We start from the raw sequence: 16,399 nt of genomic DNA on the forward strand, positions 1-16,399 counted from the left end.
CGCGGGCTTCGGGTGGGGACTGCGGCGGGAACGCGGGGCTCCGGGCGGGGACTGCGGCACCTCGGCGGCCTCCGAGCCCCGCCAGCACTGGGCAGCTGCCAGCCGAAGGCAGCAGTCTCGGCAGTGGCTCCGACGCGGCCCCTGACCCCTGATTGGGGCAACTCCCTGGACCTCAAAAGGGATCAAAGCCAGGGAGGGACAAGCCACCCGGGCACAACTTTTCTTCCCCTCCCGCCCCTCCTCCCAGTTGTTTTGTTTTTGGTTACTAGCTTCTCTTGGCAGCAAAATGTTTGGGGGGGGGGGGGGAGAGACCTGCAGGAAAAAGCCTGCTCGGCACGGGGCACATCCAGGAAAACAATGTGGTCGACAGAAGCAGGAAACGGGTTAGAGGCTAGGGTCGGAGTCGGGAAAACCCGGGGGCGGGGGACGGAAGGCAGCCACCGCCTCCCCCAAGCCGGGGACGAGAGTGACTCTTAAATACCACCCCTGATATTTTTTTGTCACCCATGCCCACAGATCGAGATACCGCACCCAGACCCAGGCTGGGGGAGGAGGGGTCGGGAGGGTCTCAGTCCCGACTCCTCGCACCGGGAGGTGCCGGAGGAAATCCCGCCCCGGCCCAGGCCCGGGAGGCGGGAGGGAAGCAGCCGGAGCGCAGAGTCGGGCGTCTAGCTCCCCACCATGCCGATCCCTCCCGGGTCGCCCCTTACCCTCTCCTTGTCAGGACGCCGCTGTGGGGTGAGGGGGGCGGGCTCCCGCCGGTGTCTCCCACTTCCCGCGCCGGGAGGAAGAGGGAGCCCAGGCGGCGTGGTGGTTCAGGCGGGCAGGAAGCGGGGAGGGGGATGTGAGGTGGGGTCCAGAGGCTGCACGGGAGCCGGGGATAACTGGAGCCTCAGCACACGCTTGGGAGGTGGAGAGAGGGCACTGGGAAGATTACCTAGGGAGGGAGTGGGGGTGAGGAGACTGCCGTGGGCCACGATGTTACATGGTGCGTAAGGATGTTAGCAACTTGGGGGACCCGCTATGAGTCTGGGAACGGGGTTGCATAAAAGGAGCCATTCCAGGCGGGCCGGGGACTGGGACAGGGCAAGAGCCCCGGAAGCAGGGCGGAACAACTATCCTGGGTCCTGGGCTGTAACCCGGCTGTCTGCCAGGGCTTGGAGACAGGGAAAGACCGTAGCCGATGGTTACGGGTGATGCCAGCGACGGTTACCCCACAGTGGACCAAGGGTGCCCGTGTGAAGAGGACTTGGGGAGGGGGCTGGGTGAGGGCTTTGCGGCGGCAGAGTCCCAGGGCAGAGTCCCAGGCTGTGCGGTGAAGGGCAGAGAGAGATGCAGTCTGGAGAAGTATTATGGGCTGTACTGGAAGATTTGGAGAGGGTCGGGGGGGAGGGGGTCTGAAGGATTCCGGGCGGCACTGCTAGGCGATGCCGCAAGAAGCATCCGCGCCCTCTCCTTCCCGCCCCTGCCGGGGTTTGTTCAGACAGGGCTCCGGCGGCCGGGAAGAGGAAAGGGGAGAGGGAAGGAGCCTTTACCTGGCTCTGACGCGACGGGTCCCGGGCCCCCGGCTCCGCTTCCCACTCAGAGATCTCCTCCCCTCTTCCCCGCCACCCGCTTCTACGCAGATCGGTCCCCTAGTCCCCTGAGGAGCCTCCGCCAACTCCGCAGGACCCCGCCGGGAAGCAGAGCCCACCCCCTTACCAATCACCGCCCGTAGTCTATCGACCGATGGGGCCTACAGCCAATAGAAATAGCTGATCCGGAGAGGACAGGAATGAGGAGGAGGAGCTCGTGAAACTCGGAGGTGTGACTAGCGCCACCGAGGCGTGGTCACAAGGTAAGCTCCTCCCAGGGTTGCCTAGCCCTAAAGTAGAATTAATGGGCGGGGTTAAAATGGAACTAACAGCCAAACACAAACTCTTGAGAGAAAGCACGACCAATTGGACCGGTGTAGAAAAGAGGGGCGTTGCGGAGAATTTTAACCAATAGAGAGTAGAGACCGGCGGGGACTGTAGAAAATCTTCCAATAAGAAGCGCGAAGGGCGTGCCTTGACGCTTTCGCTGGGGCGGGAGTAGGATTTGCCAAAACCACTAGGGAACGGCCAATGAGAGCGTAGGCGGAGCCAAACTCCACCAACCAGAAAGCTGAACAGATCTCGGCACCGTTACTGAGGCGGGGCATTCGGTCTCCAAGCCACTAAGATCTCAGCAGGGGAAGGCTCCGGAGCCTTCCAATGCGGGACGCGGACGAACTCTAGTTCTCCCAATCGGTGCGCGGCGCCGGCAATTCAAACTGACAGCCGGTTGGAAAGGCAGAGAGAGCGGAAGAAGGAGCAAAAAACGACGCGTTCGGTAGCAGAGACCCCAGCGCCGGCTGAGCCCCAAGTGATCTCTGCCCCGTCCCGCCAACCCAACCGCGCGCTCCGGAGCGGCCGCTCGGAGGGAGACCTAAGGGGACCGCGGGGGGGGCACGAGGCAGAGCTGAAGGACTGGGGACCGAGAGAAACTCCGCGAGAGCTAGTCCGCACGCTGAGGGCTGGGGGCTGCCTGGAGAGAAGTGAAGCGGGAGCTGGCGAGCGAGCAGAGCGGGGGAGGGTCCCGGGAGGACTGAGGACAACCAGGGGTCGTGGGAAAAGCTGAGGGGATTTCTGGATCCTGGGAAGAGGAGAAGGATTTCCAAAGACGAGGCGTGGGTAGGGACGCTTGGCCGGCGGTCCCAGCGGGAGGAATTGGAGCGCTCCGAGGGAGGGGCTTAGGAGGGGAGCTTTCTCGGAAAAGAGACGAGAAGGGAAGACGCCGCTGGAGAAAGCTTAGGGAATTGCTCAAAGGGGCGGGGGCTGAAGCGTAGAGGAGCCTTTTAGCCTCGGGGCTGGGGAGCCTGCTGTCGAGAAGTTCCGGAGGCCCCTTGCAGCTCGCGCCTCCCCAGCTTCAAACCCCACTCGCTTCCCCGAGCGCCTCCTCAATAAATACTACTTTCACCTTCCCACGGGAGTCAGAAAAGAACTCATTTCCTTCCCAACCGAGGGCTTAGAAGAGCTCTAGACCTCGCGATCTAATTTTTAACCCCGGGGGAATCAAACGAGGAAAGGGGCTGCTCTTGTCTCCTCTTTCAAAATCCCACACCGCACCTTTCCCGGGACGCCATGTCTACCAGCACTTGTAGTTTCAAGGACCGGTGCGTGTCCATCCTGTGTTGCAAATTCTGTAAACAAGTGCTCAGCTCTAGGGGAATGAAGGCTGTTTTGCTGGCTGATACTGAAATAGACCTTTTCTCTACCGACATCCCTCCTACCAAGTAAGTCATGCTAGTGGCGGGCAACGGTAGCCTTTAACTAAATGGGAAAAGTGTATGGTTTGGACCTCGGGGAGTCAACAAGGAAGTTATCATTTTGGTGTTCCAGCCACTCCCAACAGTCTGATGATCCCTTTGGAGTATAACTAAGTGGGCAGACTGTCTGGACAAAGTCTGTGGTTTAGCCAGAGTGGTCAGTCCTGATGTCATGCTTCTAGTTCAATTACAGTCATGTGACCACATCCCTGAACCTGAATCCCTGGCGCTGTGCCCTGCCCAACCATCCTAATCTCACTGGATCCAGGCTATGACCTAGACCCTAGACTCTAGGTAAAGTCGGGCAAGATTTTCTGTACTGTAAGAAGAGGCCACTAGGTTTTTCATTTTTATCCATAAGGTTTTAGGCCAAAAAATATTCATAATTTTCTGCCAGTATTTGCAATTGGCAGGCTGATTCAGATTCATTGTCCGTGTAAGTCAGTGTTCTTTTCTCAAAAATCTCACTCCTAATGAACGAGAATTGGATTTGTATGAGATGAAATAGAAACTTAGCCCTGAAACAATCCTTGTTCACTGTTTCAGATACTATGCATTTAAATCCTCTTAAATTCTGTTTTCGGACACTACCCACTTTTGTTGGTAGAGTCCTTAAGAATTTGTTACCTATTTGGATGAATAGCCATTTTATTTGACTCAAATATACCTTTTCGGGCTCTAAAAGGTACTTTCTCTTTCCATAGTCAGCATATATATGCCCTTACATACTTTTCAAAATTTGGGTCTTTATCATTAAAGTGAAAGAGTAATTATCCAAAATACGGGCGAACAGCTATTCTTTGGACACAGAGCCAGAGAAACAGGCCAATAATCATGACACTTTAAAATGAACTTTTCAATGCTAGAAACTTGAACATTTTTAAAAACGTACTCCAAGCTGTAAAACTCTTCCTTTCTTGAAATCTTTTCTGAAGTGGTTTAAGTGTAGTCATACAAAGATATTTGGGTTACTAAGTTTGAGTATGTGTGCGTGTATGTGTGTGTGTTGCAGAAAGAAAAAGCACTAGACAAAAAATCTAGAACCTACGATTGCACACATCCTATGAGTTGTTGTCTAGTGCTTTTCCTTTTCGTAGCGCATCCACACAGATGCACACAAATTTAAGATATTAACCCATTCATCTTTGCAATGGCTGTAGTAAACAGTAAGATGAGGGCTCAGGTATGTGAATTGTTAGAGGTGAAACCAGAGTTGAGAATGGAACCAGGTTTTTTCCTATGGTCTGTTCTTCCTTGAAGGGTTTATGACTGATGGATTAACGTGCTAAGATGTGTATGAATTAATGAACACATGAGATTTTTTTAAATGAAACTTTTGTTGTATTTATGGTAAGCTCACAAGTATTAACTGACTCTTACAAAATATACTATGTTCTACTCCAGAGTCTCTTTCAGCTCTTTGGGCCTACAAAATTCATGCTAAATCACAACCAAAAGTAAACTTAATGACAAGGATATGAAAAAATTGGAACCCTTGTGCACCACTGGTAGGAACATAGAATGGTGCTGCTGCTATGGAAAATAGCATGGAAGTTCCTGAGAAATTGAAAATAGAATTACCATATGATCCAGGAATCCCACTTCTGGGTGTGTGTATATATCTGAGTGTGTGCTTATATTTAGTTATACATATCCCAGAAAATTCATTGCAGGATTTAAAAAGTATATTTGCACACACATGTTCTCAACAGTATAATTCAGAATAACGGAGAGATGGGGAAAAAAATGTTAAATGTTCATCAACAGATGAATGAACAAAATGTGGTATATGCTTACAATATAGTACTATTCAGCCTTATTAAGGAGGGCTATCCTGTTGCATGCTACAGCATGGATGGACCTTGAGAACATTATGCTAAATGAAATCAGCCAGTCACAAAAAGACAAATACTGTGTGCTTTCACTTATCTGTGCTATATAAAATAGTCAGATTCATAGAAACAGAAAGTAGATGGTGGTTGCAGAGGGAAATGGGGAGTTGTTTAATGGGTAGAGAGTTTCAGTTTTGCAATATGAAAATGGCCTGGAGGTTCATTGCTCAACAATGAAGGACATTGCTCAACACTTAACACTTCAGAACCGTACACTTAAAAATTGACTAAGTTGGTAAATTTTACATTATGTACATTTTTTACAACAATATTTTTCAAAGTACCTTGACTATTTCTGCACATTTCCCTCTCCAGTGCAGTGGACTTCATTGGAAGATGCTATTTCACTGAAATCTGCAAATGTAAACTGAAGGACATCGCATGCTTAAAATGGTAAATTTTTGGCAAGATTCTAGATAGCCCTGCATTTGGAAGATGGATGTTAACACCACAACACGGAGAAAGGTTCAGTGGACCGCATCAAGCACTGGTTATAACCCATGCAATGAGCCATTGAAAACCCATTTGTTATTTAGAATAATTTTTTAGAAGGGTCTTGTGGCACATTTGTATATGATTTTACAATTTTTCAGAGTGCATTGACAAATCTCTGGTTCCATTTTCAGAAAGAAAACAACATAGTTTAGGAGGAAAAAACACACAGTTACAATCATAACAAATCAGGTTTGAGCCCTGACCCTACACTTACTCTCAATGTGATCTCAAGTAAACTCCTTAAACATCGAAACCCCTGAACCTCCATTTCCTTGTCTAATTTATATCTTTAAAAGATAGAAACTATCTTCTAACTTAAGAAGATAGAAATTTAAATATCTTTTGTATTTACTTTACGGAGTATTATGAATGTTAAAAGACTTAATAGATCATAAATTATTTCTTTTAAAGATTTTATTTATTCATTTGACCGAGAGAGAGATCACAAGTAGGCAGAGCAGAAGGCAGGGCGGGGGTAGGGAGGTAGGGGGGGAGGGCGGAAGCAGACTCCCTGCTGAGCAGAGAGTCTGATGAGGGGCTCAATCCCAGGACCCTGAGATCATGACCTGAGCCAAAGGTAGAGATTTAATCCACTGAGCCACTCAGGTGCCCCTAGATCATGAATTATAACACAGATGAAAGCTATTACTATTATTTTTTGAGAGGTGGGGAGACTTGAGCATTATTAGTCCCATTTTAGAGAGAAAAAAGCTGAGATTATTTTAACACTTAAATGGGGTTTGGGTTATAAATTATAATCCTAATAATTCAAATTCTTATGTGTTAATGATGATTTAAATTCATTTTTTCATTCATTCAAACTATTGAAGTTCTACTATGTGCTAGTCATTGATATAGAGGCTAGAAACACTGCAATAAATAAGACAAAATCACTGGCTTTTAGACATTATATTCTAGTGATAAGGCAATCAGTTAGTAAGATATTTAAATAAATAAGATATTGAATAGAGTATGAGGGATACCAGCTGGCTGGGTCGGTAGAGCACACAACTCTAGATCTCGGGGTTGTGAGTTCAAGCCCCATGTTGAATGTGGAGCCTTCTTTAAATAAATAAATAAGTAGATAGATAAATAAAGTTTGGGGTACCTGGCTGGCATAGTCAGTGGACCATGTGACTCTTGGTCTCAGGGTTGTGAGTTCACGCCCTGCACTGGGTGTGGAGACTTCTTAAAAAAAAAAAAAAAAAGATATTTCATAGGGTGGAAAGTGTTCCAAAGGAAATAATTATAATAAATGATAGAGAATAGTAGAGTTTGGGAGAGTAGGTAAAAACTCTCTGAGGTAGCATGCTTAGGGAAGCCTTTTCATGAGAAGGTAACATTGGAGTTGAATCCAAAAGGATGAGAAGTACCCCAAGAGAAAATGTTCTAGGCAGATGGAACATCGAGTGTGGAGAACCCAAGGCAAGAAGAACTTAACATGCTCCAGGAATAAGAAGAGAATGGCCAGTGGCTGAGACATTGTGAACATCAAGGAAGAGTGATATGAGTAGATTAGAGATACAGTCAGAATCCAGATAATCTAGACCAGCGCTGTCCCATAGAAATCTACAAGGGTAGCTGGGTTATGGACACTGGGGAGGGTAGGTGCTATGGTGAGTGCTGCGAATTGTGTAAGACTGATGATTCACAGACCTGTACCCCTGAAGCAAATAAAACATTATATGTTATTAAAATTTTAAAAAATTTTAATGTAAAAAAAGAAATCTACAAGCCATATATCTAATTTAAAATCTTATTTAAAAAACAATAAATGAATAAATAAAATCTAATAATAACCACATTTTAAAAAGTAAAAAAGGAATAAGTGAAATTAATTTAAGTTGTATGTTCTATTTAACCCAGTAAAACCAAAATATTATTTCAACATGTACCCAACATAAAAATTTATTAATGCAATATTTTACATTCTATTTTTTTCTTCATAGTCTTTAAAATCTTGTGTATGTTTTCTATTTACACACACTTCAGTTCAGTCTAGCCAAATTTCAAGTCCTTAATAGCCACATTTTGGATTAGCATGGGTCTAGACCTTGGCATGAAGGGGTTTTTTGTTTTGATTTTTGGCCAATGGAAAACCACTGAAGGGGTTTTAATGGGGGAGCAAAATGGTCTGATGTGTCCCTACTCGAACGTTAGTTCCATGAGAACAAGGACTTTGTCTACTGCTGGACTGCCAGCACCTAGAACAGTACTTGGCACATAATAGATGTTCAATAAACATGAGCTGAATGAGTGAATGAATATAAATGATGATTAAAGCCATAGAATTTACTCTTGCAATATAGTCTTACAAATAACTGTCAGTCCTGGCCCAAGAACAACTTGCTTTCATTTGTTTGCCTTTCAAGCAGATTATGATTAGAAGACATATTTTAGGTAGGATGGTACCTTTTATAGTAATTTTTTTTATAGGGCCTCACAAAAATGACTGACTCCCACATCTCCCAGGATGGGAACAAGCTATAATAAGAATTTTTACAACCCAAGGTATAAGTAGTTTGTGTTGTCATTTTTTTAAGCACTAGCTAAGACATTCCCTCTATATTCACTCTATTTAATAGTGACCACATAGAAGAAAAATATCTGTGGAAACTGAGGTACTTATAATCAGATGGATACTCTTGAAGAGAGTCAAAACTTTTGCAACTTTTTCGAGAAGCTATGGATTTGCTTTATTTCTGAATTCCTTCAAAAACACCAAAACTAAAATTAGAGCAGCCAGCCTGTGTTTGGTTTACAGGGGCTCATGCTGTCTTCCTACTCCTCCATCTGTTGAGACAGTTTTTAGGTGCTGGCATCGAACTAGAACATAGAAGAACCCAACCTGCCACGGTCCTGGGACCAGCAAAAACCTTTTACCCACAGAGCTGAGTTGATCTCATGTCTCGTGTCTGCACAACACATCAGTTGTGGGTGCTTTACAGAGCACATCACGACCCTAGGGCCCAGCATCTAGAAGCTAGCTTAAGGAGAATGCCTAAAGGAATCCCAGGAAAGAAATGGAGAATGTGTTAGTATTGTTTTACTTACCTGGAAGACCATTTTCTAGTAGCACTGTCAAATTTAACATTGCCGGGTAACTCCTATCCCAAAGGTCCTAGCAGCGGAGGTTGTTAGGAGGAAATGAGGTCTTCATATGGTCTATCTATTTACTTTAGCACATAAAAATGCTTATAAGGCCAGTTATTAGGGGGTATCTAACTGTATTTACTTTCTGTCTCAGTGGGAACATTGTAGGTTATCATGTGATCGTTCCATGTTGTTCCTGCCTTCTTTCCTGCAACAATGGACACTTCTGGATGTTTCACAGCCAAGCAGTTTATGATATTAACAGACTAGACTCTACCGGTAAGAAACAGCTGACTTAGAAATTGCCCTAACATTTATTTGTCTATCAATACCTCAGTGAAGCTTCCAATAGATCATTTTAGGATTCCCTCTGAAACCCTCTTACCTGCGTTGAAAGAGTGAAACTTGAGTCCTTTGATCCCAAGCATTCAGTTAGGGAAACGACTAGCCAAAATTCATTGCCATTTCTGCTGTCACCATTGTATATAAGGCCTCAAACGTGGCTCTTCTCAGTCTTTTTTTTTTTTTTTTTTAAGATTTTATTTATTTATTTGACAGAGACAGCGAGAAAGGGAACACAAGCAGGGGGAGTGAGAGAGGCAGAAGCAGGCTTCCACTGAGCTGGGAGCCCGATGCTGGGCTCCATCCCAGAACCCTGGGATCCTGATCTGAGCCGAAGGCAGAAGGTTAACAACTGAGCCACCCAGGCGCCCCTCTTCTCGGTCTTTTTAAATTAATATTTTAGTTGCACTAAAATGTTGCCTTGATACATATTATAACTCCAGAGAATTTTGGAAGATTTTAGATTTGATGGTCAATTGTGCTTGTGTGTGTGTGTGTGTGTGCGTGCGTGTGTGTGTGTGTGTGTGTAAGAAAGTGGGGAGGGGAGGCTGGGGCAGTGGGGAGGTGGGAGGGAAGATGACTGGGTAACTGTTGTATTTGGTGATGTTGCTCCAGGATAAAAACAGGCATTTTGACATCTATAGCAATAAATTATGATGGAATTTTATTCAAGGGAAATATTTAATACCAGTATGTTTTCCTAATTATGTAACATACAACCAATTCTTTTTTTTTTAAGATTGTATTTATTTATTTGGCAGAGAGAGAGAGATCTCAAGTAGGCAGAGAGGCAGGCAGAGAGAGAGGGGGGAAGCAGGCTGCCCACTGAGCAGAGAGCCCGATGCAGGGCTCAATCCCAGGACCCTGAGTCATGATCCGAGCTGAAGGCAGAGGCTTAACCCACTGAGCCACCCAGGAGCCTACATACAACCAATTCTTAAAGGATATTTACATGATACATTTTATCTTGTCTGGAGCCATGTGGTTTTGTTGTAGGACACAAGTTTTCTCTGTCTGGTATCTATTTACACAATAGACCAGGTTGACTCTGAGTGGGATTTTTTTAGTGACAACTAAAGTTTGCAGAACAAATTTAAAGAACTCAGCAATCCAGGTTGGCACTAACACTCTCAGGTTTTTAGATGTATGTTTTAATCTTCTTCACAACCTAAAACATATTCCTTTTCTTAGGGGTGATTTGCCGTCACAGACTAAAGATCATGAACTGTAAGCTAGCTTCTCGGGGTCTTCAAACCCACCAATTATGCTTGGGTTTTTATAGACTCAGATTTTTTTTTTAATCACCTGGCATTCAATTGTAGTTCTCAACCCATCATTTGCGAGTCTTAATTTTAGACTCTGGGATGTTAAGAGGGCCATTTTTTTTTTTTAAGATTTTATTTATTTATTTGACAGAGAGAGATCACAAGTAGGCAGAGAGGCAGGCAGAGAGAGAGGAGGAAGCAGGCTCCCCACGGAGCAGAGAGCCTGATGTGGGGCTCGATCCCAGGACCCTGAGATCATGACCTGAGCCGAAGGCAGCGGCTTAATCCACTGAGCCACCCAGGCGCCCCAAGAGGGCCATTTTTGAGGAAGGAGTTATCTGAATTCCCCTGCCATACGGGCTCCTAGCTTGGGCTTCCAGTTTTATATTTGTGTTGATCATGGGACACATTAAAGGAAGTTTCTGCTTTGATACTATTTTTCCTGCTTCACAGAATTCAAAACACAGGGTGGAGATTTTTCCATTTTGATTTACTTTTTAATATTGGTCAATTTTTCAAAGATAAAAGCCCTGCATTCTTCCATTTGCATTGAATCTAATCCATGAGAAACAGATGTATCACAGGATTTCCTTCCTCCCTTAGCAGAGAAAGGAAGGTGCTCCTTCTGTCAGATCCAATCTCTTAGTTTATTTTTTCTCCTTTGAACCAATTGTGCCAAGCTACTCATGTCTCTTGAGTATTCACTCCAAAAATATCAAGCTTCTCCTTTGTAACCCTAATATTGTGATTTAAAGTAAAACCTTCTAGAGGCTTGGTATAAAATAGGGTTCTTCATGATGTTGGGACTGTCCTTGAATCACCTGAATCAGCAGCATCAAAGGAATACATACACAAGCTTTATGAAATTCTAGAATGTTTAGAATGAAAGGGCCCCAAGTCTATGTTCTAGACTAGGCTTCACGTGTTGACCTGATTTCCCGAAGCTCTCCTGAGGATGCTTGAGAAAATTCAGTTCAAATTCTCTGGGATTGACGAATGTTCTCAAAGGCAAGGTGACTACAGCCCTCATTTACCCTTATGGGTTCTAATGATCCGTTAGGTTTTGGCCTGGTAATTCCTTATTATCCTGTTAGCTCATCAATGCCATATTACCAGAAACAGCATGCCATTCATTCTTGGAGGGGAAATATTTTTTATTATAAACAGTGCAAACACACACACACACACACACATTACAGAAAATAGGATAGACATCTGTATCCACCCCCCCAGCATGAAAGAGATGCTAACTTCTTGCATGCTATGATTCTAATATCTCAACCAAGAGAGACAGTTGATGGTTTCCACTGTTTCAACACCTCGTTGTACATGTCTCCTTGAACTCCTATGCAATATGGGCAGTTAGGAAGCAATGAGAGATGCATTCTATTTGATATATATGTATATATTTGCTATATACACATTTAATTCATGGAACAGAATACAGAAATAAAAAGAAATGAGCTAAAGCTATACGCAGGGATATAGGTAAATCTCAAAAACATAATGTTGAATGAAAAAAGCGAGTTAGAAAGGATACACATAATGCCACACTATAAAAAATTTAAATACACCCAAAAAGTAATATATATTGTCTGCAGTTGCATACATTTGTTGTAGAGGTAGCAAAAACATCCGTGATATCCTGATAGTAGTGGCTACTACCAGTGACTAGATCCAAACCAAATCTCCCAACCCTGGCTCATTCCATTCTACTGTGTGGCCATTTCCTTGTTGGACTCCATTGGCTCTGCTAGAAGTCAACCGATAACAGTATTTTTCCCAATTTAGTGCTTTCAAGTTATATGATAGAGTACGTGCCCAGAATAAGCCATCTCATGCTCCTGTCATTTTACTACATACCTTTGCTAGGTTCTTCAGTAGGAAATCTGACTGTCTTTTATTATGAGGCTTCAGATTGTCGTTTTGTTTATTGTGTTGGCAGCTACAACCTGGTCCCAAAGTTCTACCTTCATACCCCCGAGACCAAAACCCACCTGTTGTAAGGATTGCAGTTCAGATGACAACTGGCTGCAAAACCTTGCTTTTTTTTAATCACGAAAAAGCCACCAGCTACTTCCATCCTGGTTGAGGAGATGAGCAGACTTATTTCAAGCCTTTTCCCTGGACCCTCCAAAGAGACGCTTGATCTAAAATAATCTTACGAGATCTCCATCCTTAAAAATCATTAAAATAGATTTGGAAATTATTAGTGTAGAGTTATTATGCAATAATATAGCTGGGGACAGCGTTTGAGAAAATGGACTCTTAAGATCCTTTGGAATTCGAAGTTTCTAGAATTCAAGCTCTTTCTTAAAAGGGCCTACATAATGTTTATGTCCTACATGAATGCTATTAGATAATTTTTTAAATCTGTGGTACATTTTTAAATATCTTTTCTCTTTGCTGTTAACACTAAGGTTTCATACAAGAATGTTAACATATAAGGTTTCCTACAGCATGTTCTGAGTTGTGATAGTAATCAGCACTAAGTAATTTTATGATTTTTCTTTTCAGGTGTAAACTTCCTACTGTGGGGCAACTTACCAGAGATAGAGGAGAACGCAGACGAAGACTCGTTAGATATCTCAGCGGAGGACTGGATTCGATGAAGGGGAGGGATTATGACATGTGTAATATTCAGACTCTTTCCTATTTAAAATACATATTAATGGATTGACTGTAGAAGTATTAGTAAGGATTTAATACTGATTTCTCTTTTTGGGGGGAAAATGGGACATTTGTTGATTTATTTATTTGCTGTCTCAGATTCATTACCTGAATTTAATTTGAGCCATTGTAATTCTTTTCTTCTATTGATTCCTCTTCCTCTCTCCAACTCTCCACCCAGTGAAGGTGTATTCTTAAATTCAGACTGGAGAAGATTATTTCATGTGTCAGTCAACTACCTCACAATCTCGGGGAATTTTTCTTAGAACTAGATACCAGAAACTCTTCATTTTACATTCTTGAATAAGGGGCGTTCGTACATATTCATGTGTGTATGTCAACCAAGCGTGTATCTATGGGTATGACCATGCATACATATTTTTTTTAAGAAACCAAGCTGTTAGGTTTCCATAGATACTGGTTCTCCTGCGTTATACTGGTGAAAACTCCTTAAAATGGAGCAAGACTTTGTGAATCAGCAAATAGAATAAGATAAAAGTTGAAAATCTATGGAGAAATCCTCTTCATTCCTCAGCACAATGTTAGAGAAATGAATTTGTCGCAAAATTATCAATACATACTGTTTACCAACATTATTTATTTGCATTCTTCTAGAGTCATAAGGTTATTGTGTTATAAAAGCAAATCAACTAAACCTCCGTCTTTTAAGTTATTCTCTTCTCTAGGACTTTCTCTGTAAATAGCAAATTTTAAATGAGCAGTCTCAGTTCCAACCCTTAAATAGAAAAAAAAAACAAAACTAAAAACTAAAGAAGGGTTTTGCTTAAGCCATTGTACGTTATAAAGAGAATTTTGTTTTTGTTTTAAGCTGCATTCAGAGCCACACAGAAATAGGAAACCGGGATAGTGTTGATTGTGATTTTAGCAATACCTCAGCTGTAGGCATTTTGTTAATAGTGATACTAAAACAGTCTGAGTTGCGGTTCTGTAAATAAAGTTTTGTTGTAACGATGACCAGCCTTCCTTTCATTTTTCATTGTACCCACTTCTCTTACCTCCAAATGGAAAAGTAAAACCCCCAAGAGCTAACACTGAGTGCTCACCAGGTACCAGACACCCTTCGAAACTCTCGACAGGTTTAATTCACTTATTCCACACCACAAACCCACAAGGTAGATTTTAACATTCGGCTTTCACTGATGACACAGCTGAGGCATAGAGAAGTTAAAACAGCTTGTCCAAGGTCACATCACCAGTCAGGGGTGTGGCCAGATTCAAACGCAGACAGACAGATTGACTCCAGAACTCCTGTCTTACTCTTTACGCTCTGCGCTCTACCCCATACGCCCCTTCAGATGTGAGTCAGCTACAATTCTATTTAGCCGCAATGCCTGCTGGGTAACAACAGCCTCATTATGTACCCTGGGAGGGGGCCTCTGTGGCTGATTTCAAGGTTGAACAAACTCATACTGGGTCATAAGGTAGAAGTGACCTGTGAGCATCAACACAATCCTTTGCTGTAAACCAACATCCCACTGCAGGAAATGCTATTACTAGTACCTGGAAAATTTTTCCAAATGTCTTTCACACTGACTAATGGTCAGCCCTGGGATGCTGTGGGTGAATGTGGACCAGATGTGGAACAATTTGGTTTTGGATTTGGATTTGTTTTCCTTTAACCTCTCTTAAAGATTTTTTGGAACAAGGTGGCATAATGAATAAGAGTAAAAAAATAAACTGATACTACATTATATACGTCTTCAGTTAACTTGTTCAATTAGAGAAGAAAAGTTTAATGCTAGAGAGAAAGTGGCAAGTTTGAAATTCGGCAGTGCTCATCCGGTTTCCACTGTGTTCGTGCTTTCGAAGGGGGCTCTTTGAAGGCAAAGACAAGGAGAGGGTGCACTGATTAAAGCAAACCCCAAATGTAATCCCATTCCAGCTGGAGAATATTTCAAATTATTCAGCTACCTTTTAGCTAACTGGGTCATAGGAAGGGCAAGTCTCAGCTACAAATGAATTAATAATGTTTTATCTGAAGAAACATAGTCATGACACTGGTTTTTATTTTTGACACTGTTTCTTTAAAAAGCAAGTTACACGCACTCTGATAAGACCAAAAGCGGAATCATACATGAAGAGTTAGTACATAGTTCCTAGTCCTAGCATAATTCGTAGGCCTAGAAAATCCATTTATGCTTTGGCCCTCTTCTAATTTTTGATTCAATTCAGCAAATCTGTCTTGTGTTTGTACGGTGTGCCAAGAATTGAACAATGATGGGCTCACACTTGCGTTCACGGAGAACGCAGTGAGTTGGGAAGGGGATAAACCTGATGTAGCTACCTAATGCGTCAGGGTAAGTGATTTAACAAACACATGCTCAGAGTTCAACGACACCATAGATGAAAGAACAATCATTCCGAGTAGTAGGAGAGAGTGGGAGTTGAGAAAGCTACAGACAAGACGTGATACTTTTGCCAGGCTTTGAAGTACAGTTAAGGGTTTGCCAGCTGGGATGAGAGAATATATAAACACATGCACCAGCACTTAAAAGTATCTGGCTTTATTTGGTAAATTATAAGTAATTCCCTATACGTTCCAAGATATGTGATAAGAATTAATTAGGGGGGCGCCTGGGTGGCTCAGTCGGTTAAGTGTCCGACTCTTGATCTCAGCTCAGGTCTTGGTCTCAGGGTAGTGAGTTCAGTCCCCATGCTGGGCTCCACATGGGTGTGGAACGAAGGAGGGGGAGGAGGAACAGGAAGAGGAGGAGAAGAAGTAATTGGCAGAAGAAGCTACCAAGGAAAGTTGAGATGATGTCGTGAAGAATGGTCTACGCCATTGCTCGGTTTAGACTTATTCCAGTAGCACTGTGGAGTGATTAAGGTTTTGAACAAGAAAATAAAGTGATGAGATTTAGGATGATCGCTCTGAGCGTGAAGCGCAGTCAAGCTGAGTTCTCCCGGTGTCCTTTCCTGGATACAATTAACAACTCAGCCATGGAAATTATATTTATTGCCTTTACCCTAAGAGCATACACAGATCATTAAGTTCCCCGAAGTTCTTGACTTTCATGGAACATCTGGTCTGCAGTGGGCACCGCCTCTTTTCTCCCTCTTCCATCCTGTCGTTCCTAAAGTTCAAGGAAGGGACAGTGACTCATCAGCACACCCGCTATGACTTTTTTTTTTTTTTTTTTTGCTCCTCTATCTTTTTCCTCATGTCAGTTTCTCAACCTCAAACTCAGGCTCTGTTGAGGCATCTCGGGTGGGGCCTAATCTTAAATCCATAATGTTTTATTATTTTATTTTATTTTTTAAAAGATTTTATTTATTTATTTGACAGACAGAAA

At 43.3% G+C, this 16,399-nt stretch overlaps 2 protein-coding genes across 8 annotated transcripts in view; one reads left to right on the forward strand and one right to left on the reverse strand.

The window, feature by feature from the left end:
- The window catches only part of SRGAP2 (SLIT-ROBO Rho GTPase activating protein 2), a 228,253-nt gene extending 226,595 nt beyond the window's left edge, over positions 1-1,658 (reverse strand). For all 7 annotated transcript variants that reach the window (XM_045982176.1, XM_045982174.1, XM_045982175.1 and 4 more), the window contains exon 1: positions 1,536-1,658. The gene's annotated coding sequence lies outside the window, so the exon portion shown is untranslated. The remainder of the gene's footprint in view (positions 1-1,535) is intronic.
- A 609-nt stretch (positions 1,659-2,267) lies between these two features.
- FAM72A (family with sequence similarity 72 member A) lies at positions 2,268-14,033 on the forward strand. Its single transcript, XM_045982183.1, has 4 exons — positions 2,268-3,295; positions 5,536-5,613; positions 8,963-9,087; positions 12,933-14,033. The coding sequence occupies exons 1-4, from the start codon at positions 3,144-3,146 to the stop codon at positions 13,025-13,027; spliced, it is 450 nt and encodes a 149-aa protein (XP_045838139.1). The 5' UTR covers positions 2,268-3,143; the 3' UTR covers positions 13,028-14,033.
- Positions 14,034-16,399: the final 2,366 nt, after the last annotated feature.

Source organism: Meles meles, chromosome 17, assembly GCF_922984935.1.
Source record: "Meles meles chromosome 17, mMelMel3.1 paternal haplotype, whole genome shotgun sequence".
NCBI lineage: Eukaryota > Metazoa > Chordata > Mammalia > Carnivora > Mustelidae > Meles > Meles meles.